This window comes from Coniosporium apollinis, assembly GCF_000281105.1.
Source record: "Coniosporium apollinis CBS 100218 chromosome Unknown supercont1.6, whole genome shotgun sequence".
Lineage (NCBI taxonomy): Eukaryota > Fungi > Ascomycota > Dothideomycetes > Coniosporium > Coniosporium apollinis.
Genome location: NW_006913268.1, coordinates 175,993 through 202,619, shown reverse-complemented (window position 1 = coordinate 202,619; position 26,627 = coordinate 175,993). Strand labels below are relative to the sequence as shown.

General features: G+C 54.7%; 13 protein-coding genes across 13 annotated transcripts; 6 read left to right on the top strand and 7 right to left on the bottom strand.

Moving 5' to 3' along the window:
* Window positions 1–322: 322 nt before the first annotated feature.
* Window positions 323–2,565, bottom strand: W97_01696 (uncharacterized protein; the record flags this gene model as incomplete). Its single annotated transcript, XM_007779601.1, has 3 exons — window positions 323–493; window positions 555–2,299; window positions 2,361–2,565. 3 exons carry the CDS (start codon window positions 2,563–2,565, stop codon window positions 323–325), a joined length of 2,121 nt encoding a protein of 706 aa, XP_007777791.1.
* A 537-nt stretch (window positions 2,566–3,102) lies between these two features.
* On the top strand, window positions 3,103–5,217 carry W97_01695 (uncharacterized protein; the record flags this gene model as incomplete). Its single annotated transcript, XM_007779600.1, has 1 exon — window positions 3,103–5,217. One exon carries the CDS (start codon window positions 3,103–3,105, stop codon window positions 5,215–5,217), a length of 2,115 nt encoding a protein of 704 aa, XP_007777790.1.
* A 190-nt stretch (window positions 5,218–5,407) lies between these two features.
* Window positions 5,408–7,588, bottom strand: W97_01694 (uncharacterized protein; the record flags this gene model as incomplete). The annotated part of the gene is made up of 3 exons (XM_007779599.1): window positions 5,408–5,563; window positions 5,735–5,950; window positions 6,095–7,588. The coding sequence occupies 3 exons, from the start codon at window positions 7,586–7,588 to the stop codon at window positions 5,408–5,410; spliced, it is 1,866 nt and encodes a 621-aa protein (XP_007777789.1).
* Window positions 7,589–9,190: 1,602 nt separating this feature from the next.
* Window positions 9,191–9,601, top strand: W97_01693 (uncharacterized protein; the record flags this gene model as incomplete). The annotated part of the gene is made up of 3 exons (XM_007779598.1): window positions 9,191–9,272; window positions 9,337–9,449; window positions 9,506–9,601. 3 exons carry the CDS (start codon window positions 9,191–9,193, stop codon window positions 9,599–9,601), a joined length of 291 nt encoding a protein of 96 aa, XP_007777788.1.
* Window positions 9,602–12,214: 2,613 nt separating this feature from the next.
* On the top strand, window positions 12,215–13,052 carry W97_01692 (GTP-binding protein ypt5; the record flags this gene model as incomplete). The annotated part of the gene is made up of 4 exons (XM_007779597.1): window positions 12,215–12,287; window positions 12,344–12,363; window positions 12,419–12,637; window positions 12,702–13,052. The coding sequence occupies 4 exons, from the start codon at window positions 12,215–12,217 to the stop codon at window positions 13,050–13,052; spliced, it is 663 nt and encodes a 220-aa protein (XP_007777787.1).
* A 515-nt stretch (window positions 13,053–13,567) lies between these two features.
* W97_01691 (uncharacterized protein) lies at window positions 13,568–14,263 on the bottom strand (the record flags this gene model as incomplete). The annotated part of the gene is made up of 2 exons (XM_007779596.1): window positions 13,568–14,096; window positions 14,220–14,263. The coding sequence occupies 2 exons, from the start codon at window positions 14,261–14,263 to the stop codon at window positions 13,568–13,570; spliced, it is 573 nt and encodes a 190-aa protein (XP_007777786.1).
* A 383-nt stretch (window positions 14,264–14,646) lies between these two features.
* W97_01690 (threonine ammonia-lyase, biosynthetic) lies at window positions 14,647–16,469 on the top strand (the record flags this gene model as incomplete). Its single annotated transcript, XM_007779595.1, has 3 exons — window positions 14,647–14,844; window positions 14,901–15,117; window positions 15,169–16,469. 3 exons carry the CDS (start codon window positions 14,647–14,649, stop codon window positions 16,467–16,469), a joined length of 1,716 nt encoding a protein of 571 aa, XP_007777785.1.
* Window positions 16,470–16,708: 239 nt separating this feature from the next.
* On the bottom strand, window positions 16,709–17,346 carry W97_01689 (uncharacterized protein; the record flags this gene model as incomplete). Its single annotated transcript, XM_007779594.1, has 2 exons — window positions 16,709–17,206; window positions 17,263–17,346. 2 exons carry the CDS (start codon window positions 17,344–17,346, stop codon window positions 16,709–16,711), a joined length of 582 nt encoding a protein of 193 aa, XP_007777784.1.
* Window positions 17,347–18,628: 1,282 nt separating this feature from the next.
* Window positions 18,629–19,292, bottom strand: W97_01688 (uncharacterized protein; the record flags this gene model as incomplete). Its single annotated transcript, XM_007779593.1, has 2 exons — window positions 18,629–19,056; window positions 19,106–19,292. The coding sequence occupies 2 exons, from the start codon at window positions 19,290–19,292 to the stop codon at window positions 18,629–18,631; spliced, it is 615 nt and encodes a 204-aa protein (XP_007777783.1).
* Window positions 19,293–19,755: 463 nt separating this feature from the next.
* On the top strand, window positions 19,756–21,020 carry W97_01687 (uncharacterized protein; the record flags this gene model as incomplete). Its single annotated transcript, XM_007779592.1, has 2 exons — window positions 19,756–20,363; window positions 20,429–21,020. 2 exons carry the CDS (start codon window positions 19,756–19,758, stop codon window positions 21,018–21,020), a joined length of 1,200 nt encoding a protein of 399 aa, XP_007777782.1.
* A 591-nt stretch (window positions 21,021–21,611) lies between these two features.
* On the top strand, window positions 21,612–24,522 carry W97_01686 (uncharacterized protein; the record flags this gene model as incomplete). Its single annotated transcript, XM_007779591.1, has 3 exons — window positions 21,612–23,073; window positions 23,187–23,632; window positions 23,701–24,522. The coding sequence occupies 3 exons, from the start codon at window positions 21,612–21,614 to the stop codon at window positions 24,520–24,522; spliced, it is 2,730 nt and encodes a 909-aa protein (XP_007777781.1).
* A 452-nt stretch (window positions 24,523–24,974) lies between these two features.
* W97_01685 (uncharacterized protein) lies at window positions 24,975–25,382 on the bottom strand (the record flags this gene model as incomplete). The annotated part of the gene is made up of 1 exon (XM_007779590.1): window positions 24,975–25,382. The coding sequence occupies one exon, from the start codon at window positions 25,380–25,382 to the stop codon at window positions 24,975–24,977; it is 408 nt and encodes a 135-aa protein (XP_007777780.1).
* Window positions 25,383–26,087: 705 nt separating this feature from the next.
* Window positions 26,088–26,626, bottom strand: W97_01684 (uncharacterized protein; the record flags this gene model as incomplete). The annotated part of the gene is made up of 2 exons (XM_007779589.1): window positions 26,088–26,325; window positions 26,391–26,626. The coding sequence occupies 2 exons, from the start codon at window positions 26,624–26,626 to the stop codon at window positions 26,088–26,090; spliced, it is 474 nt and encodes a 157-aa protein (XP_007777779.1).
* Between the last annotated feature and the right edge of the window lies 1 nt (window position 26,627).

The window sequence follows — 26,627 nt, the reverse complement described above, 5'->3', positions numbered from 1 at the left end:
GTATGATCGCTGAACTGGACAGCTGTTGTAGACACGAAAAGATACCCATTTGAATTGCATTGAAGTGCCCGTAAATATTATCGTGCGCGTTGAACACCGTGATGTCCTAGCTGCAGCAAGATTAAACTCGCCGCGAGACCACCCACGGCATGAATACGTCACACACGTTGACAGCAGGCACGGCAGAGGCAGTTCCACGCTCACACCGTAAAGATTTCTCTTCCGTAGAAACTAACGGGAGCGGCGTCTAAAGCTCTATCCGGATATGTATCTTCTAAACATGACGTCTTGTCCCTAACTGCTACAACCCATCACCAACCCCTCATTCAATCCTCTTCTTCCCCTCCTCCAAATACCCCAACCTCGCCTCGCTCTTCCCCCGCTCATGCCTCCCAACCAACGGCCCAATAACCGGCGCCGTCCTTACCCTACTAAGCGCGTCTTGGTAGCTCTCGATTGCGTGCGGCGGGGTGTTGAGTTTGGGCCAGTTGACCTGTTCCTAGTCAGTGAAGCACAACCGCGACGTAGCGGAATGGGATGGGGGTTATACGTACGTATAGCGTCCCATGCGACCAAATGAACTGCGCGCAAGCAGCAGCGATACCGAAGCAGGTGAGCATGAGTAGGCGCAGCGGCCAGACCGTCGCGTCTGCGGACCGCCGCGTGAAGGAGCCGATGAGCACGAGGAAGATGCTCGCGGCGAGGACGTAGGGTATTGATTGTATAAGCACAGGTCTACGGTCGACGAAGAGGAGGTTACTCCCGATATTCGACGTATCTGGTAGATAGTTGCCCAAGAACAAATCAAACGCGTCCTGTCTTGGGCCGTCCGTGAAGTTATTCCGCACATATCTCGTACACGAGTTATTGAGGTCGTTGATCATCCCTATTCTGGTCCTGTTCCCCGTGCGCGTGAAATCCGTCTTCAGCGCACCGGTGCCGGAGTAAGCTTTCGAGACCACATCCGCGTTGTCGGCCCACACGTTCCGGAACAGAAACTCGAAAGCGGCGTCGTCGGAGGCGTTTTCGCCCTCCCGCAGGATCCCGAGATCGATCAGCATCCTGCTAAGGATAAAGCGACCGAGCATGCTCTGTACAACGTTCGTGCGGTCGAGGCAGTCCATGCAGTTCGTGCGGACCACAGCCGTTTGTCTGTTCCTTACTTCGACTCCGTCGCCACTGCCGGGAAGGTCGACAGCGCGGAAGTAGCCGTGCTGGATGACGGGCTCGCGGAGCTGCTCCATCAGCAGCAGCGCGCGATGCCAGCGCAGCCCCTTTGTTTCGTTGTGGAAATCGAAATAGATGTAGTGCAAGCGGTCCAGCTCGTGCTTCTGCCGTTCGGGCTCGAGGATGTGGAATTTCTCGCGCGTGACGCGATCCGCTTCTGTGTCTTCGGTTGGGGAGGAGACGAGGCTCTTGACCAGCTGCTCGTAGGCTTCTTTGACGCGCCGCTCCCGCCCTTTCTGGTTCACGAGGTTCACGAGCCAGTTGTCGCCGTAGAGTCGGATCTGCTCGTCGAAGTGCAGCTTTGCGGCTTGGGTCGCGCTTTCCACGCCGCGGATTTGGAGCGTGGGCGTGTATTTTAGGGTGTTGACTTCGGCCCAGTAGACAGGGACGCTGCCGCGAGTTTGAACGTAGGAGAGCACTTGGCGCTCCTGTGCTGCGGCGCCGCCGAGCTTGCTGTTCTGGTAGCCCAGATCGCCTGCGAAGCCGCCGAGGCCACTGGACGAGTCGTCGTTGAGGATGATGGCTTGCTCGGTTTCATTGAAGTTGGAGACGTGGCCGTACTCGTCGATGCCGCGCGAGAAGTATCGGGTACCCGCACGATGTCTTGACCGCCGCGTGATCAGCACGAACGTCAACGGCTTCCCCTTGATCGACGTATTCTTGATCTCCAGCATGCCGAACATCACCGGCAGTATATACGGGTCCATGCCAGGCTGCTGGCCCAGAGATTGCCGAAAGCCGTGCGCATTCCCGCCGCCAGTTCTGAAGTCTATGAGATCGGTCTGCACGAAGCGGTTCCAGAAGAAGCGGTCGTCGGTCCGTTTCCAGAGCGGCGCGGAGGTGTCGGACTTGGCCTGGCGCTGGAAGCTGTTGGTGAGGTCGAAGGAGTAGGAGAAGTACATGGGCCCGGTCTTGAGGAGGGTCTTGATCAGCGAGAGGTAGGTGTCTTCGTCGGGGTCGTGGAGAGGGCGTTCGCGTAGAGGGAGGAATTCGGTCGTGATTACTTTGTAGATCATGTGGCCTTTTAGTCGGCCCATGGGCTGCGCCTTCGTGATTGCGACGATGTACTTGTCTGCACTCCGTGGGTTAGCTTCTGTAGTAGTACCTAATGGGGTTTGTATTGTGGGACATACCCAGGCGCAGCTTGATAATCCCCAGAATACCTGCTATACTCGAGACCCGCTGCGTGCCCAGCAGCTTCCCATCATGCAGCCGCAGGTCTCCGGACGGCCGGTCAACCACCAGCGTCGGTGAGGATGGGGAGGAAGGGGAGGAGAAGGCATAGTGGGAGGGCGAAGCGTGAACGTTGATGTCGCGGAAGGGAAGGATTGGAGCCATGATAGGTCGCTGAAGCCGTTCAGCGGGCAGGGACAAGCTCAAGGAAGAGCTAGAGAGGGTGACGAAAAGGCTGGTTCTCGATCGATTGTTTTCACGAGCTGTACATGGCGGTGCTCGAATATCTTCGCGGATGGCTCCGCAGGGCTGGCGATAGGCGCGCTGGGATGTGACGTGCGCGGGCAGAGTTTCGGGGTCGTCGCCTCAGGGTCCAAGGTGTCTATTTGGTGAGTAGTAGCTACTTACTCCGTACCTACCTAGGTACCTCCAGGCATGTAGGGTTCTATCACTCCAGCCTCTCCTCTGTCTGATAAATAGGTAAGACAAATCAAGGTTGTAGCAGTTGGCCTTGGCGATAGTTCCATAAATAGTTATGTGAGCCCCTTTATGTGAGCTGAACGGGCGTTACAACCCATCTATCTGTCTATCATCCACTCGCTCCCGTCACTTCTATCTTCTCAAGTGCATTTTGCCGAACATTCATTTACACCTTGGAGTGTAGCTCAACTTAGCGCACGTATACCACGGCCAATAGCTCAAATGAAATATGATGTGCTTCTTCCGAGTCGGCGACAGATCAGACTCCTAACATTACAAGCCTCCAGGATATTCAAAGACCCCATTCAGTGCAGCCTCCACACAGTCTCTCTCGAGGATGAGCCAGAGTTCTGGGCTCTTTCATATGTCTGGGGAAATCCATCTGTTACCGTGAAGATTACGGTTGATGGCTCTCCAGTTGAAGCAACAACCAATCTTGCTTCCGCTCTGCGCCATATCAGACGTGCATTCGGTCAGGTCGTTATATGGGTCGATGCAGTCTGCATCAACCAGAAAGATGACGAGGAGAGAGGCAAGCAAGTCCAGATGATGGGCACTATCTACACAAAAGCCGCCAAGGTTATCGGATGGCTCGGTCCGGAGGCAGACAACAGCCATCTCGCACTAGCCACCCTCCGAGGGATTGCCAGAGCGAAGATGGACTACATCCTGAGCATGTGTGCCGCTGGGCGCTGGGACGACGTCGCACAGGCAACCAGCGCCGACGCCGAACGGAACCATCTAGGCTGGCTAAGAGAGGCGCCGCAACTAGGCCCGAAGTTCTGGTGGGGTGGGAATCTGCGGTCAGTCGGTCTGCTTATCAAGAGGGGAGACTGGAAACATCTGGCGTGGACGTTGTACCCCAAGTTCGCCGTGCTATCCCCGGCATGGAAAGCTATCAGGCACTTCTTTCAGCGCGACTACTGGATCCGTATGTGGATTCTACAAGAGTTTGCTCTGGCTACAAATCTTGTCCTGATGTGCGGCCACGATATCCTCGAACCCGAAGCAATCGAGTCGCTTTCACCGATGCTGAATACTCTGCATCTCTGCGAACTCGGACAACATCCGAAGTGGATGGACAGCGGCGCCTTCAGTGCTTTTAGTAATGACACCACTTGGAAGCCCGCCTACATGACCGTGATGCTCCGCAGCCAGCCTGACACGGATCGGCAGCTCCGGCACCTTGTGGCAGACTTCCAGGTCCTTGAGGCCACCAACCCACGAGACCGAATCTATGCGCTGCTTGGCCTCGCTGTTGACACGATCGAGCCAAAATACGGTAGATCCGTCGTCGAGGTGTATTCGGAGTTCGCGGCGAAGTGGATAATGGAGGATAGGGACACCAGCATTTTGGCGCATGCTGAGCTCAGCGGTTATAGAGAGCGCAAGCTTTCCAAGCAAAGACCAGATCTGCCCTCATGGGTGCCGGATTGGGAGTCTGCAGCAGGAGAAATGGGTAAACTGTTCCGCTTTGGATCCAGGCTACAACACGGCAAAGGTTCCATGGATGAACTAGAACGGTATCGCGCCTCGCTGGATCGACCGTGTACATGGCGCGTGTCAGATGATGGCAAAGTTCTTTTCGCTCCGGGGCTCCATTTTGATGTCATCAGTTCTCTGGGGCCAGATCTGTCTCTCGGTGGAAGGGACAGGTTCCGGGAGTATTTCCTCCAGTACTCACAGTTCGGCGACAGGAACTACCCCACTGGAATATCTAAAGCTGAGGCTCTCTTCCGCCTTTACCTGCTAGACGTGGACCTTTTCACACACGAGCGCCTCGACTGTCGCTCCCGTACCTACGCCCAACTGGCCTATGGATTCGTGTACGGGATCATCGCGCAATCCGATGCGGAGCCGACATTGAGCCAAGTAGAGGCCGCGGTTGCATTAGCCACGGAGCTCTCGGCTTTGTACCTAGAGGACGCCCTGGAAGGTGCAGCCGTTTACACAACAATGTTTGCCACACTCTTGGGTACTACCGGCAGACTTGACGCCGCGCACGATGCCGCACGAGAAACTTTACAACTAGATCTCGTGAACTCTTCGAAGGATGCGGATAGCCTCCTCAAGATGCAGCACGGCATGATAGGCTGGATCAATCGTCGAAGCGTCTTCCAGACGGAGAAGGGCTATTTGGGCATTGGTCCGCAGGAAATGCAGTCTGGAGACGTTGTCACCGTGCTGGAGGGTTGCAACATGCCTGCGGTACTGCGACGGGTAGATTCGGACTACGTCTTTCTTGGACTCTGCTTCGTCTTAGGCTTGATGGACGGTGAGGGTTTCTCGATGCTGGAAGAGGGGGGAGCCGTGGCGGAAGAATTCGCCATTCGATGAGAACGATCTGCCTTGAGCCACAGATTTCTCGAACCGCCATCTGAGTAATCGCCAGGCAAATAACGTTACCACGCCAATCTTATATGGGTATGGCGGGATGTGCACGACGGCGACAACAAGAGGACAACTGATTGATTAGTTACCCGCCGGCTACATATCCGCGCTGGAAAGTGGCTGTGCCGCCGATAGCCTATCCCAACTCAATCTCTTTCCTCACAGGCCCCGCCAGGCCCCAACCCGCCTTGTGAACTTGACCCAACCCGACCCTATAGGCTATGCCACCCTTTCGTTCTATCAGCATAACATTATACGCAGGTTCGTGGACCCCGTCATCCACTCCGCCATCCTGAACGGCGTCAATATACTCGTCCCATTTCGCCGGCAATACCCTGTGTTTAAGATTCGGCTACAAAACTCCGGAAAGGACAATGAACTCGCAGGGTACTCCGTCCGCTCCAAGGCGCGGACAGGACAACCGTGCATGGTCCGCGCGTGTGAGAGGCTGTTTGGACCTTACCTGAACTTTTCGCCTCCACCTTGCTCCAAGTAGGCTCTCCGCTACCTCCCGGTCGAGAAGCACGCATCCGATGCATTCGCCTCTGTGGCAGATCCTGAAGACTGCTGAATAGTCGCTTAGGTTCACGGCTCGATTTTCGACAAGCAGGACTGCAGAGTCGGTGGCGAAGCAGAGGATACCCTCTTCTGTAAAGGCGAGATGGGCATCCTCCGAACACTGATCGCTCTAGTCAGTGGAACGTGAACATGGGCTCCTTTGTGAGTCCCTGTGCGTACACGCCTCGCACATGGAGGAACAAAGGCCCCATAGGGCTGTCAAACAGTAGTGCTTAGAGGCAAAATGATTATACGGGACGCCTACCTGAACCTCCGCAGCTTGGCCTCGATCTTCCCTGAAGCGCTCAAACACGGAGGCCCGTTGCTTGCTCTGAGGAAGCCTAATCGACCAACGCGTGATTATCCTGACATCCTCTGCGAATCGTGGATCGTTCGCAAGCATTGTACCTAGGTTAAACTTCACCGGACCGACCCACCCAATCCAGGACCAACTTGGGAAGTTGCTTGACCTGCGGCTAGACGAACTTTCACGACGGCTCAATCGGCCTCTCGATCGCCACAGAAGGCCGTGTTCGAAGACACATGATCCTGGAACACCGCATATGAATCTTTCGTTGAGAGTCGTACTCATCAGATTTAGGATCCCAAAAACAGCGGATATCACATCGGCCTGGAACGTCAGCTCACGACGGGTGTAAGCCGCAACGACTGTCTCGTAATGCGTCGGAAAGTCCCTCCCAGCACCCTGTGCAGAGCCTTCCGGGAGCTCGAATCCCTCAATGTATTCCCTTGGAGCTCGGGGACCCCGGAAGTCCTCCGAGACACATTCGGTTTTGCAAGAATAATACACCTGGAAAGGCGTGAAGACTAGAAGACGCTTTGAGAAGACATATTCCTGGAAAGTCCAGCCTCTACTTGAATAGGAGAATCTATCCATGACCTTCACAAGCTCCGGGGCGGCGCTCACGAGCCGCATGCCTTGGATCTCCTCGACTACCTGCATATGGCGTCTGCTACCAGGCCGAAAACATGGCAACCCTGCGTCTGCATGATCGGCGCCAGCCGCGACGATGGTGAGCACGGCGTTACAGTAGATCCTGTCCATGTGTCGGATTTGATCTAGGTAGCTATCTTCATCGTCCTGACAAATGCAGATCGCATCGATCCAAGTGTAGCGCTCCCCCAGGGCACGTGTCACGCCCATGGCGTCCTGGATTGTTCTGGGAAGAGTGACGCTTAGCAGACTGCCGGCTGTTTCCATCCTATGTAGGTTGGCTTTTGTCAGCTTGAACATAGGCACCCCGCCCCACATGTACGACAAAGCCACGTAGTCGGGCTGCGGCGTCACTACTCTGATGCAGTTATCTTCGACATCAACGAAGCGCATGGAGGTCGGCAGCGAGGCTCTCGTCCACAGCTTCACCTCTTTTCCGCAGGAGGTTCTGGATGGGTGCTCGCATTTCGCTCCGTGGATTCGCCGACAGTTCTGGTAGCTCAGCCTCATGAAATTGACGTCGCACTTCTCGGGATTCACGTCCCATCCGAGGTTGTATACGCTCTCATCCAGACCTAGCAGATGGGCATCCTGACTGTGCAGCCTGAAAGCAGCCGGGTACATGCGTTTCTGTATCCGACCGGGTCTTGATCCGGCGTCCAGTGTAGCGAATGTGAGGGAGAGGTTCCAGTCCAGCCGCTTGCCAGATCTCGAAAGTAAAGTGTCCTCCCACCCAGTATAGCAGTGGATGTCGCGTAGGTCAACCACGGGTTGGTCGTCAAACGACTTGGTCGCATTGTACATCCGAGCAACGAGCCGACATAAATTGCAGTTTTGGTTGCGCAATATGGAATCTAGGCAGCCGAAGTCGATTCTTTTTGAAGCTGCGCGTGTTGATGGCGGCGTGTATGGTCTCGGGTCCGGTGGCTGTATAAGCTGCTGGACAATATTTTTGCAGTAGCCGCAGCTGTGGCTGCTGTCTCCGCTAGGAACAGCACAATATGCGTCCATTCTGTGTAGCCTCCGTTGCTCTCGAGATATCGCTAGCGTCGGAGCAATGGTCTAGTGACTGAGGAAATCTTGTATGGAGTTTTATATCGTCTCAATCTCAGCGTTCGTCCAGTTCATTATGAGTTGAGAGCTCGTCAAACCGACACAATGATCATCGTAGTGTAAATGTATTAAGTAATAACTGTAGAATTCAACGGAAGGTGTTGTTATAAATAGGACTTTGACGGCTGGACGTGGCAAGTGTACTGCAATTACGCTGAGTGCTCCTGTTCCTAGTACCACTCATCCAAATGGCAATGGAGGAGTGCATCCAGGCAGCCTTCATGCACGGGTTCGAGTTGAAGCCCAATTCGTTGACCCGTTTCCTTGTCAAGTCGTGGCCAAAAAAACGTGCCTACCCAAATCACGAAAATCACGAGTTTATCAACCACGCAGTAGAACAACAATGCTAAAACTCATAATGCACCTTATTGATAGGTGTAGAAAGACGTTTAGAACGTTTAGTGCGTATTGGAGGCATATTAATTGTGGTATTGATGGTGGTGGTGATGGTAAAGATCTGGTGTTGATGCGGGGAAACCCCTTGGTAGGCACGTTTTTTTGACCACGACTTGCTTGTCTGAATCCTACGGCATCTCGCACGTGACCGTGGCCTTGCGGCCCTAGGAGATCCCTGTTATTTTAGGGCATCAGCACAATCACTCGTCGTCCGGTCCGGTGCTTTCTCTTCTAAAGTGACCCATTGATGCTGCCCATGCATCGCAGCAATATCATCTGGTATCAGCCGTCAACATGCCAGGCGCCGAGGTGAGCCTTACGCTCAGCGTGTACGTTATACCTGACGATTTGCGGCGAACTCCATCCGTGACACTCCTTGACGTGCATCACACTTGACATCGCCGATAGAGAGTTGCACACCACAGGGTCTTGCAACACCTAGTCCTATCGGTAAGGAAGCGGCTGTCGCCGGGAACTACGTAGGTGGTAAAGGACCAATTATGTCTTGACCGTGCAAGATTCTGTCGTCTGCAACACTCTATCGATGATGTTACCTTGTCATTGAGCTGGAATTATACGAAATCATGGACGGCTATTCGGCGGGAGCTCACCAAGCTAACTCCCTTGCAACTACGTGCGAGTCTGTAACACACGTCTGAACCAAAGTGTTGGTAACGATGATGCTGAGGGTCTTCGATCGTGACATCGCTAGTTACAGAGTACCGCTTACGGGCGATAGAAGAAGCATGATGCAATGCGGCTTGTTGGCTGAGTATATATCATTGTCCTCTTTCTCACGTATCTTCTACCGTCAATATCCGCTTCTCTACTCACACGTATTTACCCGTCCAACGTCCAACTATCCAAGCCTCGTATCAACCGACCACATCGCGCAACATGGGTGACAAATTCCAGGAAGGCGACAGAGTTTCGTACAAGCCGGTCGGGGGCAAGTACTACACCGATGCTGCCTCCTCTTGTTTCCTACACCCTCTATTCCTAGCACTGTTTACGATATTGACACTGTACTAACCTCTCCACAGGCCCCGACTCGAACACTTCAATCAGTACGGGAATCATCCTCTCAGTCCTCAAACAAGACACTGAGATGGATGGCCGCACGATGCACGCCAACCCAAATCATGTTCGCTATGAGGTATGCCTGCTTTGTTCAAGATCCTGATACGTGATATTTACTGACACTCAGTTCAGATTGAGAACGTGAACACCGGCAAGGCGGCGGCCGTCTTTGAGGAGAACATCATTGAAGTGGTTGGCGACGACGAGGTTGTTAAGGGCCGGCCATAGTTAGGTGACGAGGGGGTTTGCTTGCTCTAGCGTAGATACCGCTTTGTGGTAAACTCACACACAACCGGCTGGTCATCCTTGACGAGATTTCTGAACCTTTGATGTTGGGTTTGAGAAAGGAATCTTGGAAGCTATCAGCTGTGCTGAGTGAGGGCTCGCTGTAAACACTCAAAGAACACCCTCGTCGAGGTATCAAACATGACGCGAGGTAGAACTACCTGACTTCCTAATAGCCATCCGTGAACTGTTGTAGTGATAAGTACCTAATACCAAAAGCTTCAGCAACAGTGCTATCAATAAAGAATGATCGCCCTCTCAGACCTGTAAGCAGACTCAAGTGCTTCGCCAAACATAATACCGTCCAGGAAGCAATCTCCCCCCAGAACCCTATGAACCGTGGGCAGCGAGCCTTCCTGACGAAGTTTCTTGCCAATTGTGCGAACAATGAAAGGGACGCTGCCACCATGCAAAACGTATATCTCGTTACCAGGTCGTGTGCAAGGAGGTGCAAGGCCCATGTCGCCCTTCCTGGTGAGGAAGAACCTTTGGTAAGCTGTGGCGGTGCCAACGGCCATATTGCTGACCGGACTTCGCGCTCGAGCACGCTCGTCGGATGTGAAGTAGTAACTTTTGCGGACTTCGCAGTCATGTGGTCCGACCCTTCGCATTTCTGGGATATTTGAACCGGGGGAAGGCCGCGGCGCTGATGGATCAATCGGGATAGCATCGCCCAGGATAGTTCGCCAAAAAGAAAGCCCAAAAGCCACGTTTCCGACACGCGCGTGAACACCATCGCGCCAGTAATCAAGTACCTTGTTGATTCCCTCCCAAGACAGGTCACTTGCGAGTGTAAAAACGGCTGATGCGGTACCCACGAAGATGCCGTGTGTTCGTAGCATTGAGTTGCCGCAAGAGACAGCTACCACAAGCAAATCCTTCGATGCTTTGTAGTGGTGATTGTGTAGATCAATCTGAGCCATGTGGAAACGATTGGCTTCGCGAACAAGCGCGCTCCGGTCCCGGACCCATGCGGGCAGCTGCCTTGGACAATGTTCATACCATATGCCAGTCAGTGGTGCTTGGGTCTTGAACGCGGAGATGTATTCCAATGTGAGGCTTTCGAACAGCTTCAAGTGAATAATGGAATAATCCGGCACGAAGCACTGCAGCATCCAAGGCTTCCATTCTTCCCGCTGTGGTCCTGCGACACCGAGAATATATCCCGCGGGTCAGTAGTGCCACATGAGGAGAATCGGACTAGGAGGTGAAGCGGACTGAGAAATTCGCCTTGATTGTAACATTTGCGGGTGAGTTGGATTGCTTCGATGTCACGAAAAAACTCCGTCAGCCCTGTGAATATGCTCTTCGGCATATTGGAAGGCACCACAGGGCAGCATGAGTTGAGGTGACGAAGGAAATTGTTGCCCGCTCTGGCGAACATTGCCCATGGAGCACTCATCGCTCCGTAAATGACAATGGCCCTGGAGGGGAGTATGGTCTCCTGCACGACCCACGTTCTACTCCACCAGGGGAGTTCTGCCATCTTGAGCAGTTGCTACCATATCCTATGGAACGGAAGACTGTGCTGAAATGGAAGAGCTCCACCGATGTAATAAGGCAGACTTGATATATGCTTTTGCAAGCGAATGCATTGATCAAGTCAAAGGCATCCTTGATCTCCGCCGGCGAGTCAGGCCTATCACTGACTACGACCAAACCTTTTTCCCGGTCAGACCGCCCACCTCAGTAGTTTGCTGGTGCTACGTAGCCGGGTGCCACAATTCTGCTGCTAGCATATATGCAGCCGTCTGGGTGATGCGAACTTGCGGCTTCAGGCCTGCCGTTGCGCTTAGGCTCCCCCGAATCGCATGGGCTTAAGCTCGATATCAGCTGCTTACTATCCTCCTCGGGATGCTCTCCATTGCTCTCTGAAAGTGCATCCTCGTCAGACTCGCTCATACTCCTGGAACTTAAAGCCGTCCAGAGGGATTGGACCAGTTACGGTAGGGTCACCCCAAGGCGTATGAGAGAGTTTCGTAGCCGGGGTCATTATTTAAGGAGGATATACTAGTCGTAATGCGGATGCAATCGTCCCATTCGCCTGGTTGATCGGCAAGAAGGCGGATCTGGTGAAGATCTGAATTAAGCGGTTGGTAGACAATACTTCGGGGCAGGCGCCGAGATCAGAGGTGAGTCCATGAGAACGAGAAAGGAAGCCCTGCAAACGCCCCTAGGTAATCCATCAGTAGGTATCTTGGCAGCAGGTTGCTAAGATGAGGCTCGAAGGAAATAGTGTGTGGCCGCATTCTACGAAGGACGGGGTTTCTATTGATGTATAGCACTTGAAATACGGCCACTTGCACCTCTGCAATCTGCACGTGACTCGCCCTGCAGATAGCCACAGCTCAGCCACATTTGCCGAGCCCTCGCTCGTCGTCACGCTTCTCTGCAACCACGAGCTCAATCAAGAGCTCCAACTCAACCACCAACCCCGTACACTCCCACAGCCACTTCTCTCACCACCGTAGACTTTCAACACCCTTTCGCGACCGCCTAGCTGCCTTGTTCACCACTGCCGCCTCTCGCCCAACAGCCCGCTTACAGCACCCCATCATGTCAGCCAGGATGCCACAAGGCGGTCGTCAAGGCGGCTCGCGCTTCGCCCAGTTCAAATTGGTCCTTCTGGGTATGTTACGCACACTATCCATGGGTGCGCCGTGAATCTGCTGACCATCTTCACAGGAGAGTCCGCTGTAGGAAAGGTCAGCAACCCGCACACGCTTCGTCACTGCCTAGCCCACTAATTCCCGCGAACAGAGTTCACTCGTACTCAGATTCGTCAAAGACCAGTTCGACGACTATCGAGAGTCAACAATCGGTGCCGCCTTCCTGACACAGACCATCGCCCTCGACGAGTCCACGACTGTCAAGTTCGAGATATGGGACACCGCTGGCCAAGAGCGCTACAAGTCCCTGGCACCCATGTACTACCGCAACGCCAACTGCGCCGTTGTAGTGTATGATATCACGCAAGCCGTGAGTGGACCAAAACCACCCGCCGTGTGTGCTGTCGCAGGTGCTAACAATCCCTTCCGTGCAGGCATCTCTAGACAAAGCGAAAGCATGGGTAAAAGAACTACAACGCCAAGCCAACGAGAACATCATCATCGCGCTCGCAGGCAACAAGCTTGATCTCGTCACAGACAGCCCCGACAAGCGTGCGATACCAGCCGCGGACGCCGAGCAGTATGCCAGGGAGGCCGGGCTGCTTTTCTTTGAGACCTCCGCAAAGACGGCGGAGAACGTGCGGGAATTGTTCACGGCTATCGCGAGGAAGCTGCCGCTTGATCAGGCAGGACCGAGGAACATTAGGTCGGGCGTCCAGCGCTCTGGTGTGGATTTGAGGCCGGAAGCGTCGAATACGCAAGGGGCTGGGGGATGCAACTGCTAGGCGGACTTTTGTGTTGTCCAATTTTCGCTTGCTGTTGTCAGCGCAAACTGCTTCTGGTGTATCATTGCAGGAAGCGGATGGTCGAGTCAGCCGCACTCGAGGTGTCCGTTGGGGTTTTAGGTGTTTGGCTGGGGAGTCCTGTTGTCCAAATACAGCTAATGATCCACATCAAGTTCTGACCTTTACTGCCGCTCTGGGCTGCTCCGCGAGATAGTTGGCACTGTCTATTCGGGGTCGTTAAGCCCTGGAGTAGTAACTGTGTAATCGAAACAGCAGATTGAGTTCTTGCTCAGCGTCTCATGGCCGTGACTATCGCATCGGTCCTGTACAAATCCTACTGCAATACGCGCCGCTCTTACATACAGCATCAAGTTTCCAGCGCAGTCTTGCCAAGTCCGGCCCCACCCGCCGCCGACAGTCTTACAATCTAGTATACCAATTTTCACAGTATGTCAAACAAACCTGTATGGGACCCAGCAATGAAGTCATCCCACCAACCGAAATATCCGACCGCATCATGTCTTCCCAATCGACTCCCTAACCGTCCTCAAAACCCCCTGCCCCTTCTCCTTCGCCTCCTCGACCACTCTCCCCACCGACGTCTCCGGGCCCTCCGACCCGCCTCGCTCCTCCCCCGTCACATCCTCCCTTTCCTCCGAAAAATCCCCCTGCCGATGCCTCTCCCTCGCCCTCTCAAGGCGCGCCCTAAACATCTTCTCCTCCACATCTCTCGCCTCCAATTCCCTAAGCCACGCCTGATGTTTGTCCTGTCTCTTTCGTTCCGCCACAACCCCCTCGAACTCCTTCCGCTTGCCCCGGTCTTTGCTCCAGTACACGCTTCCGGCCAGCATGGCGATCAAAGTGAAGCCTTGCGCGTAGATGCGCCGTCGGAACATGGTGTTTGCGCGGTTGGAGTTCCCGGCTCGGATCGCGGTCGAGGCCCCGAAGAGGGCCCATACTGTGAGCGCGCAGCCGAGCGGGATGAGGGGTTCTTCGATTATGCGGCGGCGGAGTTTTTGCCATCGGGATTCTTCGTAGAAGTCTCTGTGGGGGCGGGGTTAGCTTGGGGGATTGGAAGGCAAAGGAGGGAAAGAGCGTTAAGATCGGGAGGAGAGGGTAGAAGGGGTGCTTTCAGGGGGATAAGTGTGCTGATGGGGGAGTACGAACGAGTTGCCATCGAAGGAGGAGGGGAGAGGTTGGCCGGAGGACATGGTGGGTAGACGCTATGCTTCGACACGCTAAGGGCGTTACTCGAGAGGTTCACCCTGTGCGCTAGGATGATGAGGCTATCCGTCGGTCTCGGAGGTGCTGGAGCAGGGAGAGAGTGGTGCTTGATACTAGTATTGCCGTCGCCGTCGCCGTCGCCGTCGCCGTCGCGGTTCACTGAAAGCTTCTTGACACGGCCCGGCCCGGCTCGGCCCCGTCATGGATTTCTGCGCGGCCTGAGTCAGTTGCAGGCGGTGAAGCTCTTTCTGCCGCCGCGTTTTTTGGCAAGCTCTCATCAACATCCTCGCGTCCAATCGCTTCCTCCGAACCCGGTACGGTGATACCCCAATATTTGTTACAATAAACCTTGATAGCGGTCGCTACTGCCATGGCAGAACCAACAACCCCAACGAGAACGCCCAATGGCTACCAGACACCCCATACACCACGCGCTTCCACACCCAAAGTTTCCAGTTTAGCTCTGACTGAGTACACCGCTACCCCATCACCGCCCTCGGAAAGTCTCAAATTCAAAGACCAATCCATAATACCTGAAGAGTTCCTGCTGCCAAATGGCTACCCAGATGTACCTTCACCACCAATGCCATCGAACTCAGGCCTCACGCTCTGACTCTCTCGCAGTACTTGCGACTCATCCTCACATCACGTGTCTACGAAGTCGTCCAAGAAACACCCTTAACACATGCGCAGAACCTGAGCAATCGCCTGGAATGCAACGTCCTGTTGAAGAGGGAGGACCTCCAGCCGGTCTTCAGCTTCAAGCTACGAGGAGCGTACAACAAAATGGCGCATCTGGATCCAAAGAGCCGGTGGAAAGGGGTGGTCGCGTGCTCCGCTGGTACAGCAAGAAAGAAGTCCGCAGTAGCATGTTGACGTTGACCTCTGGCAGGAAACCATGCACAAGGCGTAGCCTACTCAGCACGCAAACTGAAGATTCCAGCCACCATCGTCATGCCCCAAGGCACCCCCGACATCAAGCACAGAAACGTTTCGCGACTGGGTGGCAACGTAGTCCTCTACGGACCCGACTTCGACGCCGCGAAAGAGCACTGCTATCACCTGGAGAAGACGCACAACCTAACCAACATCCCACCCTTCGACGACCCGTACGTCATCGCCGGCCAAGGAACCATCGGCATGGAGCTACTACGACAAACCAACCTTCAGGACCTCGAGGCCGTCTTCTGCTGCGTAGGCGGTGGCGGCCTCATCGCAGGTGTAGGCGTCTACATCAAGCGCATCGCCCCCCTCGTGAAGATCATCGGCGTAGAAACCTACGACGCGAACGCCATGGTGCAATCCCTGGCCCAAAAACGCCGGGTGGTCCTGAAAGACGTCGGCCTCTTCGCCGACGGCGCAGCCGTCAAGACAGTCGGCGAAGAAACCTTCCGATTATGCTCCGAAGTCGTGGACGAAGTGATCCAAGTCACGACGGACGAGACCTGCGCAGCCATCAAAGACGTCTTCGAAGACACGCGCTCCATCGTCGAACCAGCCGGCGCGCTCGCCCTCGCCGGCCTCAAGAAATACGTCGCGGCTAACCCCTCCCCGAACCGCGCCCGCCAACTCGTCGCCATCGCCTCCGGCGCAAACATGAACTTCGACCGCCTGCGCTTCGTCGCCGAGCGCGCCGCGCTGGGCGAGAAGAAAGAAGCACTCCTCAGCGTCGTCATTCCGGAGCGGCCTGGCGCTTTCGCCAAACTCGTCGACGCCGTCCAGCCCATGTCCTGCACCGAGTTCAGCTACCGCTATGCGGGGCCGGGAAGCGCGAATATCCTGCTTGGCGTTTCTGTCTCCGCCACCACGCGCGAGCGCGATCTGGCTGACACGATGGCGCGTCTCAAGGACGAGGGCATGACCGCTGTGGATCTCAGCGGCGACGAGCTCGCGAAGAGCCACGTGCGCTATCTCGGCGGGGGCCGCAGCGGTGTGCCCGATGAGAGGCTGTACATGTTTGAGTTCCCCGAGCGGCAAGGGGCGCTTATTAAATTCCTCACGACGCTGCGGCCCGGGTTGAATATCAGTCTTTTTCATTATCGGAATCATGGCGGGGATGTTGCGAAGATTTTGGCGGGGATACAGTGTCCGAAGGGTGAGGAGGGGAAGCTGAGGACTTTCTTGAGCGAGATTAGGTATCCGTATGAGGAGGTGACGGATAGTCCGGTATATAGGATGTTTTTGAGGGAGTAGGTGGTGGATAGTAAGGCGTTTGGAGGGTGAGTGTAAAGGACATGGAGTAGCTCTGGGTTAATCCCAGTGAGATATCCCACCACGGCGGCTTCATGCTTCACTGTCACAAGGCAAACAAATCACTTTCAGCCCCACATTTTCACGTCACGCACCCACTGCGTCAAGCTCATGAAGTCCTGTTCATCCAAAAAATACCAACTCCCCACGCCCCAAAAAAAACTCCTAAAACCCTTTACGATCTACAGCATCCCCTTCCCATCCTCACCCCAAACATTAACCCACCACTTCTCCCCCCTCATCCCCTTCTCCTCCCCTACCCCACCGACACTCCCAAAAATCTGACTCTTGAGCGGCCGCCGCCGCGGAACATGGATCAGCGCCCCATAGTACGTCGGCGTCTCAGAGATGCGCTGGCGGCGCACTGGTTGGGTCGGCCCAGAGGGCGGCGGGATCCTGGCGATGCGGCGCGCGGGCGTGGGATTGGTGGGGCAGATATCCCCCAGACAGCTGGTGCAGGCGCAGCGGGGGAGGTGCAGCGCAGCGACATTGATCGGCGCGGGATTGGCGGCCCGGGCAAAATCTGTCGGCGCCGGGCGCGAGAGGCCTGCGGCGGGCTGGTGGTGGTTCGCGCGGGGAACGGCGCGCGGAAGGGAAGGCGCTTCGGCCGCCTGGTGCTGGAGCGCCGCGGGGAGGGAGCGCGGGGAGGGAGTCGCCTTGCGGCTTTTGGTCGGCTTGAACTAGGGCGGTGTGAGCATGGAAGTGGCTTTGGGGGGTTGGTGGAGAGGGTAAGTACTTTTGGTTTGCCGATGTTGGCGATGGACGCGCAGGCCGCGGTGAGCTTGGCCTCGAGGCGTGCGAGCGGCGTAGTTGGCTTCATGTTTTTGGAGGTGGAGGAGATGAGGATGGGTTTGGTGGCGTGGTGGGTGAGGGTGGTGATGGTGATGTGTGATGATTTGGAGTGGTCTGGTGCTTTGCGTGTGTGTGATGTATTTTCGGTGAGTGTGTGGGAGATGAGTGTGGGAGATGAGTGTGAGAGCGAAAGGAAAGTGGGGGAAGAGAGCTGCTCTTATGAACTTACGGTGCGTGATCATGTTATGGTTCATCAACTCGCTCTGACTCACTTCTAGTGATGATCTGTCACAACTTTTGCCTTGCTAACTGAGAATGGTGTTGACAGCTTGGGTGTACCAGAGTTTGGAAGCGCTAGTGAGTTTCTCACCAAAAGCCCATGGATGGAATCGTACATTTTACGGAAACCACGAACATTCCGACCCAATGACAGCAGTTTGAAAGGTCTCGCATAACACAATGAGAGTACCTTAAACCCGATTCTGCAGCGAAGGTCAAACAAGTGTTGATGGAGACGCGAGATATACTTCTGAGCGGGTGCCTTAGGTTGTGGCCACCAACGTTATAAATACGAACCGCATTCTCTCTGCCGCGCGCGACCATCTGGTGAGCCTCATAGGCTCCGTAATCGAGTTGCGATGCTAGTGATTCTGAGCATTCGACGTTTCCCGCGGCCGCGCCCAACATCGTGCTTGTGCGGCACATTGTCACGTGAAGATGACAGGACGTCTGGACGCAGTTTCCATATTTCTTAGGGGATTGTGTTACCAAATTTGATGTTTCCCCAGTACCGCGCTGCAACAATTGCATCACACCAGCTCGTCTGGCGATATTTTTGAAATTGACGCATCCAGAATTCTATCCAAACACTCTTGGAGACCTCCTCTAGCGTGGCAACATCAGTCCGTCGCAAAGCGTAGTCGCGGCGAGTCTCTCTGTTGCCAAGGGAGTAGGTAAGAGTTTTGGGGTCCAAGGGGACAAACGGAGGCGTCTTGCAGGAGCAGCTTACTGATTTGCTGTGATTGGCTAAGAGTCCAGCTGGGTCACAGCTATGCGGTGGGTGTGCAAGCATGGCGTAAGGCACGGAGGGTTCGTAGGGTAGCTGGTCAAGACAAAGCTAGTCTTTTTCTATAGGAGCCTTAGTAAGATAATTAGCGCTGATTTACGATGATGTAATTTACAAAGCCACAACGCCTTGGATACCCGATACATGAAAGCACGAATTGTGGTAAAATCACAAATCCACTCACCAGCAATTCTGGGTTTGTACAACAAGCCAACTCGTGTAAATATCCCACACTCACCAAGGTTCAACCATTCTTCTTGATTGCCTCCATTACATGATTCCAGACTCCAGGAGCCCTGCTCCTCTTCATCACATCCTTGTCGTTAGTGACGTGGAATTTGTTTCTCGGTTCGTCCAGCCACCGTATCCATCTACGCCGCCCGGTAGTGGCCCACTCGTCAAACTTGCTAGGCACGCGCTCGACGTTCGCTATGCCAAAACGGGGTTTATACGGTCTGAGTTCAGAAAGCAACGCCCCCGTCGACTTCTGAAAGCCACTCATCCGGATCGTCACGAGCTCGAGCCGGGCATCGGGGGGTAGATTTTTAGCATACCGCATCAGGATGTCACCGGATTTGCGCGCATATTGAGGGACGAAGAGGTAGGCGGAGTTTACGAAAGGCGCGCTCGCATATGCAGTGATCAGCATGGGCGCCGCGCCGAAGCAAATTACTGAAGGCTAGTGAGCTTATGATGAAAGACAGACGCGCGATTAATTCACCTGCTACAGGGACCCAGGCCGGAGAGGCAGGATCCTGATAGAAAGCCGGGGCAAGGATGAGGCAAGAGCCGGCGAAGATGAAGAACACCGTCAACTTGATAGAGCTGATGATCAAAGTCTTGATCGTACCGGCGTTGTAAATGAGGAGACGCTCTGGAAATACTAGGCTAATCAGCGTCCAATCCATAGGTGAGGCGGGCGCAACGGGTGTCATACAGGTTTTACCCGCCGTATATGGCTTAATTGATGGCACTTGAGCTGGCTTGGAAACAGCCAAACGCGTTCGACTGCTAGTAAAAGCTCTTCGTGTGATAGACTTGGAGATGATAGAAGAACACGTCCTCCTTAGATGGGCTGCCGAAGTGCCTCTAAAGGCGTTCAACAGCATTCTCATTACATTTGATTAGCACAGTGCTCCGATGTATGTACATGAGGAATTGAAGTGAGGTTCAAAGAAGCTCCGCAACCATGACGATCTCCACCAGGGGTCTCTGCTGCTGAAACCACCGATGCCAGTTGTCCCGAAACTCACCGTCGCGACAACTTCAGAAGACCGAATCCAAGATGCGATAATACTCTCGTTACATCGGATAATCTCGATTATTGCCATGATACCGCGCAAGACCCCTCGTTAGCAGCCTGCCTTCACAATGCGTCTATACCAACCCGCGTTCGGCATCCTCTCCTTCCTCCGCCTCGCTGCCGCATATACCGCCCTCTCCGACGAGACCCTTAAGTCTCTACCCGGTCCCGGCGACGACTTCGACATTCACAACGGCGCCCTCCTCGCGCCTATTCTAATTCCCCGCGTCCCGGGAACAGAGGGCTCCACCGCCGTTCTCAACCACTTCGTCGACTTCTTCCGCACCACGCTCCCAGACTGGGAGCTCGAGTTCCAGAACTCCACCTCGACGACTCCGCTAGATCGCAACAAACAGGTGCCATTTGTGAACCTTATCGCTACACGCGACCCGCCGTGGACGCAGCCGGGGGAGGTGGGACGGCTTGCGCTGGTCGCGCATTACGATAGTAAAGTCACACCGCATGGGTTTATTGGCGCGACGGACAGCGCGGCGCCTTGCGCTATGTTGCTGCATGCTGCGCGGATTCTGGACCATGCATTGACGAAGAAGTGGGAGGCTATGCAGAAGGAGAATAATGTGGGATTGGAAGACGAGAGGGGCGTGCAGATTATATTGCTGGATGGGGAGGAGGCGTTTCAGAGCTGGACAGATACCGATTCGCTGTATGGGGCACGGTGAGTAGAAACAGCGTCACTTGCGTATTTTGAGTTCTCTCAATTGAAGTGCTGACCGGACGTAGAGCACTGGCAGAAGCATGGGAGCAGCAACTGCATCCCGCCATGTCGACGTATCAGAATCCCATACGCTCTATATCGCTGTTTTTACTCCTCGACCTTCTCGGCGCGAAGAACCCAACGGTACCGTCATATTTCAAGACGACACACTGGGCCTACAAGAACATGGCTCATCTTGAAACCCGCCTCCGTACCCTCAAGCAGTTGAGATCCTCGCCCAACCACCATTCGAGAGCAAGAGGTAATGCGCCAGCAAAGAGAGAGCCGGTCTTCTTGAACGAGGCGAACAAGAAGGATGAAAGGTTCATGGGCTGGATGGTGCAGGACGATCATATACCATTCATGGCGCGAGGAGTTGAGGTGCTACATATTATACCAACACCCTTTCCGAGGGTATGGCATGAGATGGACGATGATGGCGACCATCTAGATTTAGACACGGTTGAGGACTGGGCAAAGCTTGTCACGGCATTCGCAGGAGAATGGATGGAACTGGAAGGATTCTTCGACACGTCAGGCAAGAGAGACGAAGTCTTAGAGAAAGCCGCAAGCGATAGGAAAAAGCGAAAACTCGATATCAGTAGGGATGAATTGTGAGTCTGGTAATATCAGTGCCAGTCGAATCTCAACTGATATGTGCGAAGGGCGCATAATATTCTTCACGATTAGCATATCAAAACTCGCAACGTTCAAGTCACCGAGATTCCCCGTCGCAAAAGCCACTGGTGCTAACATCACGGGCAAGATGGGTCAGCCGCATTCCTCGCGTGGATGAGGAATGCCGTACCGCTGCGACCGCAACCCACAACTCCGAATCCGGAGATCGCATGCGAGTAAGCGGTTTCTCATTCGACAGACACAATGCCGGAAGCAGGCGTTGTTGGCAGCACACACGAACTGTTTGCTGTTCTATCAGCATGCGTATGCCGCAAACGTGTAGGTAGGTGCCTTTGTCCGATTGTGAAATCTGCCCCGAAGTGGACTATGAATGACTGCGTGAGTTTCTTTTTGTTTTCAGCCAAAAAGCTACCGTGCGCAAGTAGCTCGTTTTCGCATCTTTCGTTCCCTCTGTCTATCTCTCGTCTTATCTTTTGATCGTCAGTGTCCTCGTTACAGCGCATCGGTATCATAGTCTTCGAAACAGAAGACCGGCTACTCAACTCTGTGAAAAGAAACACAACAGCAACCATGGCAACAGAGCCACAAACCCTTAGAGGAACGCGTCGCTTCCCCTTCAATATATGGTCCGGCCCTCCTTCACCGTCTTCGTCGCCTCCACCTTCCCTCCGCGAACGCCATCTCGTGCTGCGAGAAGATGGCAAGAGGATTTCCTATCCCTCAGGCTTGACCCTCCGCCTCTGCAAGGAAAACCTGGACGGCGAGATCAAGCACTGGATGGCCCCACCCCGCGGGCAGGTAAAACGCCCCTCTCCGACCATGATCGCGCATGCCCGCAGGGGGAACCTCACAGGCTTCCTCGAAGGCGGCATGATCCTGCGCGCCTCCGATCTGGAGGTCGAGAGCGAGGAATACCTGGAAACTTACCCGGATGAGCGCATCGTGGATGCCGAGACTGGTGCGCTTCGTCTGAATATGTACCGCGAGGGAACGGGAAAGACGGAAGGCACCGCCGGAAAGGCTGTGGAGTTCCAGACCGATCATCTGGAAGAGGACGATGAATTGCCTGAGCTCAAGGATCGGTTCGCGGCGAATCTGTTCTATGTCGCGCTGCCCGTCGTAGTTCCGACTCAACAAGCCGAGACTATGCATTTCGCAAAGGAGTTTCTGCCTTCGCATCATTTTTGGAGACGGGGACCGGATGTGGATCCGTATAAATCGGCGAACTATAACGTGGGCAGATATATCGATCTACGTAACAAATATGACCCGATCAAGGAAAGGAAGAAGCAAGGGATAAAGGCCAGTTCAAGAGGACCTGCTTCCAGGGCACCGGTGCAAAGTAATCCGGTAGAAGAGGAGGATGTTGGAGGAGAAGAGCATCAAGAAGAGGAAGCGGAGACCAGCGGCCTGTCGACCCCTCCTATCCACCTGGACACGCCCTCGCCACCACTAGCCACTAGCTTCTCAAAGTGCTCCACACCGCCTCGTGAGAGGCCGGCAGCAAAGCGCCAAAGAACGGCAAGCGCGCCACTTCTGTTCTCAAATAAGTCCGAATGCGTCACAACCTCTCCGGAGTTCATAAAGCTCGAGGCAGAATTCGAGAAACAGCTTCGCCGCGAAGGCATCCAGAAAGTCCTCAACGAGATTGCGGATTACGCCCCAGACGAGATCGCTGCGCTAAGGGCCAAGGTGGGACGTAGTGCATCTCGTGCGCCATCCTTGCGGAAGAAGAGGGATCTTGAGCACGATGCTGTGATTATTCGCCAGCCTCTCGTTACGGTGGCGCATAAGCTCACGCGTGCGGCGTTCGGCCTGCCTGTGAGCCCGATTGGGAAAAGTGATCCGTTGACGAGAGACAACGACAAGGTGGATGTTGAGGATGACCTTGACTGGGATAATGGATTCGAGGGCTCGGAGTGGGGGGCTTCGGACGAAGAAGTCGAGGTTACTTCTGGTGGCAGGGCTGGAAGCTCTAGCAAGTCTCCGGTGGGCTTTGCAAAGAAGAGTAGCAAGGGGAAAGAGCCAGCAGGTAAGCTATCCATCCCTTTAGAGCCAAACTCGCAGGGGCGCAGTGGAGACACTGCAATCCACAACGTGCGCCCGTATAGGTTCTTCCGTTACTCAGAAGCTAACACTGTCTAGTCGCACCTCCGTCCAAAGAACAGAGCCCTATTAATTGGGATGCGGAATATGACGCCGCTGAAGAATTTGGAATTCTCGACGAGGGATTCTACAAACCTTTTGCCAACTTGTCATCCAAGCATCGATCCAAGGGCACCTCGCATCAGCGTCCTCTGAAACCAGTGCCCTGCTCCATTGCCCATCCCGCCTCACAAAACCCAGTTGAATTCGATGATGATTCTGTGAGAGAGATTGACGACGATGTTGGGGTTTACACTGACTACGGCGGTGAAGAGAACTTTGAGTACAACGAGGGGGACCTATCCCACCCCAATTTCTGTCCCATATGCGTCGAGATGCCCAAGTACGGCATGGATGCAGCGGTAGAGCATGCCCGTACGCATATACTCGAGCTTTGGCCGCTATGTCCCTACTGCAAACTAAACTGGTCTGAGTGGACCTATGCTGTAAGCCGCTCATTCAAAGCATCGCCATACCTGTCCAACGGATTACAGCAGTGCTAACTTCCCTACAGGAGCGTGTAGAGCATTTGTGGGACGCGGAGGACTCTCTCCTCTGTGTATCCGAACGATTGCGTCCTGAGGATCGGACTGGTTATCGCAAGTACCTCTCCCGGCCCTCAGAGACTGAGATTTGCCGTAAAACCAAGCCGGTAGGATTGGTACCACGTGCCGCAGCACGAGCCGCAGCCCAGGCTAGCATCAATCCTAAGGACACGCGTAGGAGTGTGGAACAACCTGTTCAGCAAGCGCTTGCAAAAGCGCCCAAATCCGCTAAGACACCGCCTCCCGCCCTGGAACTCGCGAAAGCACGCAAAGCCAGAGCGGCAACACGCCGAGACGCGACCTTCAGAGTGCAAGACGATGAGTCCGATGAGCCATCGCCTGCTCTTAAGGCGCCTGCGAAGAGGAAGGCGCAGAACCATCCCGAGGCGACTTTCAGACCGGCTAAGAAGGGAAAGGCGACAGAGGCTGATGAACCAGATTCAGCTCCTGTGACCCCAGTCAGAAAGTCGACTAGAAAACCTAAGCCTACGAAGGCCAAGATTGCGGGTGCTGCCGATGCGAAGACGAAGCCGGCACAAGCTCCTAAGCGCAAGATGGCTGCAGTGGAGATTCCTTCGCCCACCAAGCCTTCGGCTTCTCCTCGAAAGCTTAGGTCGTCCAAAGCAGCTACGAGTCCCTCAATTACGAAGAAAGGAACCGGGACGGGTCGCCCGACGAAGAAGGCAGAGCCGAAGATTCCGGTAAAGCTAGCGAAAGTGACCAAGAAAGCAACAGAGAAAGTAGGGAAGGCGAAAGCAGCAGCAACGGCTAAAGCGGTAAAGGCGGGTTAGAAGAAGTGGAGGTCGAAGTGTGTATAGTATCGACGATGCTCTCGCAGGTTGGGAACGTATTGAATTAACCTTTTACGTCGGCTTATGGCTTGTATAGAAGGCGTTTGACGGATCGCATGATACATCTAAGTGCATTAATGCAGCGACGTGAAGTCACACCATTGTCCCTTTCATATCTAACCTATGAGCCCGAGCAAAAGAGATGCCTAGATAGGTACTTATACCAAAGATTATCTGCGAGAGCCCCATCATCGCCCAATGCGGACGATCCCACTTTAGGCGACTGAGCTGGGTGAGTTACCTGCGTTGGTGATGCGACACGCAGCCTACATCACCCATGCCGTCTGTTCAAACTGAAACCGCAGCTCATGAGCCCATTAGCCAGCGATGCTATCGCACTTGGGAAACACCAAGTGCGCTGCCATCCCACGCGCCATTGCGATTCCTCGTCCTTACGCTCCGTCCAAAACGCCGAGCAACATCCCACCCACCGCCGTTAAAACTGGCGCATACCCCCAATGATTCCACTCCCCCCTCCCAACCTGCGCCCGACAAACAGCACCATCCACAAACGCCACACCACTGCCCGCGATCATGATCCAGCCCAACGCCCTGCGGTCTCCAAAGTACGCGGCTGCGTGGATGGCCAGGCCCATGAATATGTCCCGCGCGCCGTATATCACCATCAGGCTGTCGACGAGCGCCGCGTCTGAGGCGGAGGCTGGCGGGGAGAACTCGAAAAAGGAGAGGGCATGCTGGGGGCGGAGTATGGCGTTGATGCCGAAAGCTAGGAAGATGGCTCCGAAGACGCTGGCCGCGAGGCGGAGGGAGGGCGAGTGGGAGATGCGTGAGGTAGACATGTTGCTTGAGGGCTGCGGGTGAGTTTGGGTCAGTGGTTTGTCAGCAGTGGGTCTGTGCAGGTGCCTTTGCTCACTGCTCCTTTTTGGGTGTTGAAAAGTGTCCACACTGTTCGTGAGGAACCCTTCGCACGCTACAGCTAGGATAAAACTCGAAGTCTCAACGAAGGTTGGCGATGCGGGATGGCCATGAAGTCGTCTACTTAAGCTCAATGGGATGAGGGGCGTGAATGAGTCACCGATGGCTTGAAGGATTGAAGGAGGTGGCTGGCTGAGTTGAATTCTTGGGATGTCTCGTTTGATCCTCCAAAAGCGTCCAGCGTCAGCCCCCGCTCCCGAAATCGTTACGAGTAATTCGCGTTGCAAAGTTTTCGAAGGAATTCCAGTAGCAGTGGCTTCTGGCATATTCGAAGCATCAAGTCAAGCGGGTATCTTTATTTCTACTTGTCCACGTCCTATTTCCGTAGCAATCACAGTGTCGTGCATGAAGGTCGGCCATGGACTCCGCGCTGGATAAGTACCCAACTCATCCACACTCCTGTTGGTCCCGGAAGGATGGCGATGTATTTCGCACCCGCAAACCAACCTATAACGCCGTCCGTGACACCGCCCGAATCAAAACGCCGTCAAACCCGAAAACCGCGGGGATTGCTTCCATAGTCCGCCTCAGGCCGCGTCCTACGCCGCCGCAGGGGCTCTCAACACAGTTCAGTTCCATCCGATAATTCCCTCGGCGATCCTCTGGGCTCCGATGCCCGTCCCTTCGACGAGAGACACCCTTCGACCGACGACTCCTAGACCGCCCACCGTCAATGGCAACGCTTGGGGCACGTCCATGACAGCGCGCTGGCCGGACGAGGACTCGGCTACTGAACGTGCAACCTGGAAGGAGTAGAGTGGCTGAGACCAGTCTCCTTGAGAGGATCGCGATAGATCTCCATCGTAACTGCGTGTTGCGGTCAGCCAACCTAAACCCGGAGGATGGCGACATCTCGAGTTGAGCAAACATACTGGATCACTACCCAAGACCGAGCCAACGCGGCTAGGGAGTCTTGATGCGCAGCTTGAAAAACGGCCCTTGTACTGCTTGAGCTGCTGGTGGAGTTTGCCACGGTGTCTCTGAATACTAAGTCGCAATGCACTCCGACTGAATTGACTGCTCCCTTGGAGGTCGACTGCGGCGGCGGTCGCAGTATCGCAATGAGTCCGCCTTCAGCCTCACGCCCGGCACAGTCACCACCACACATG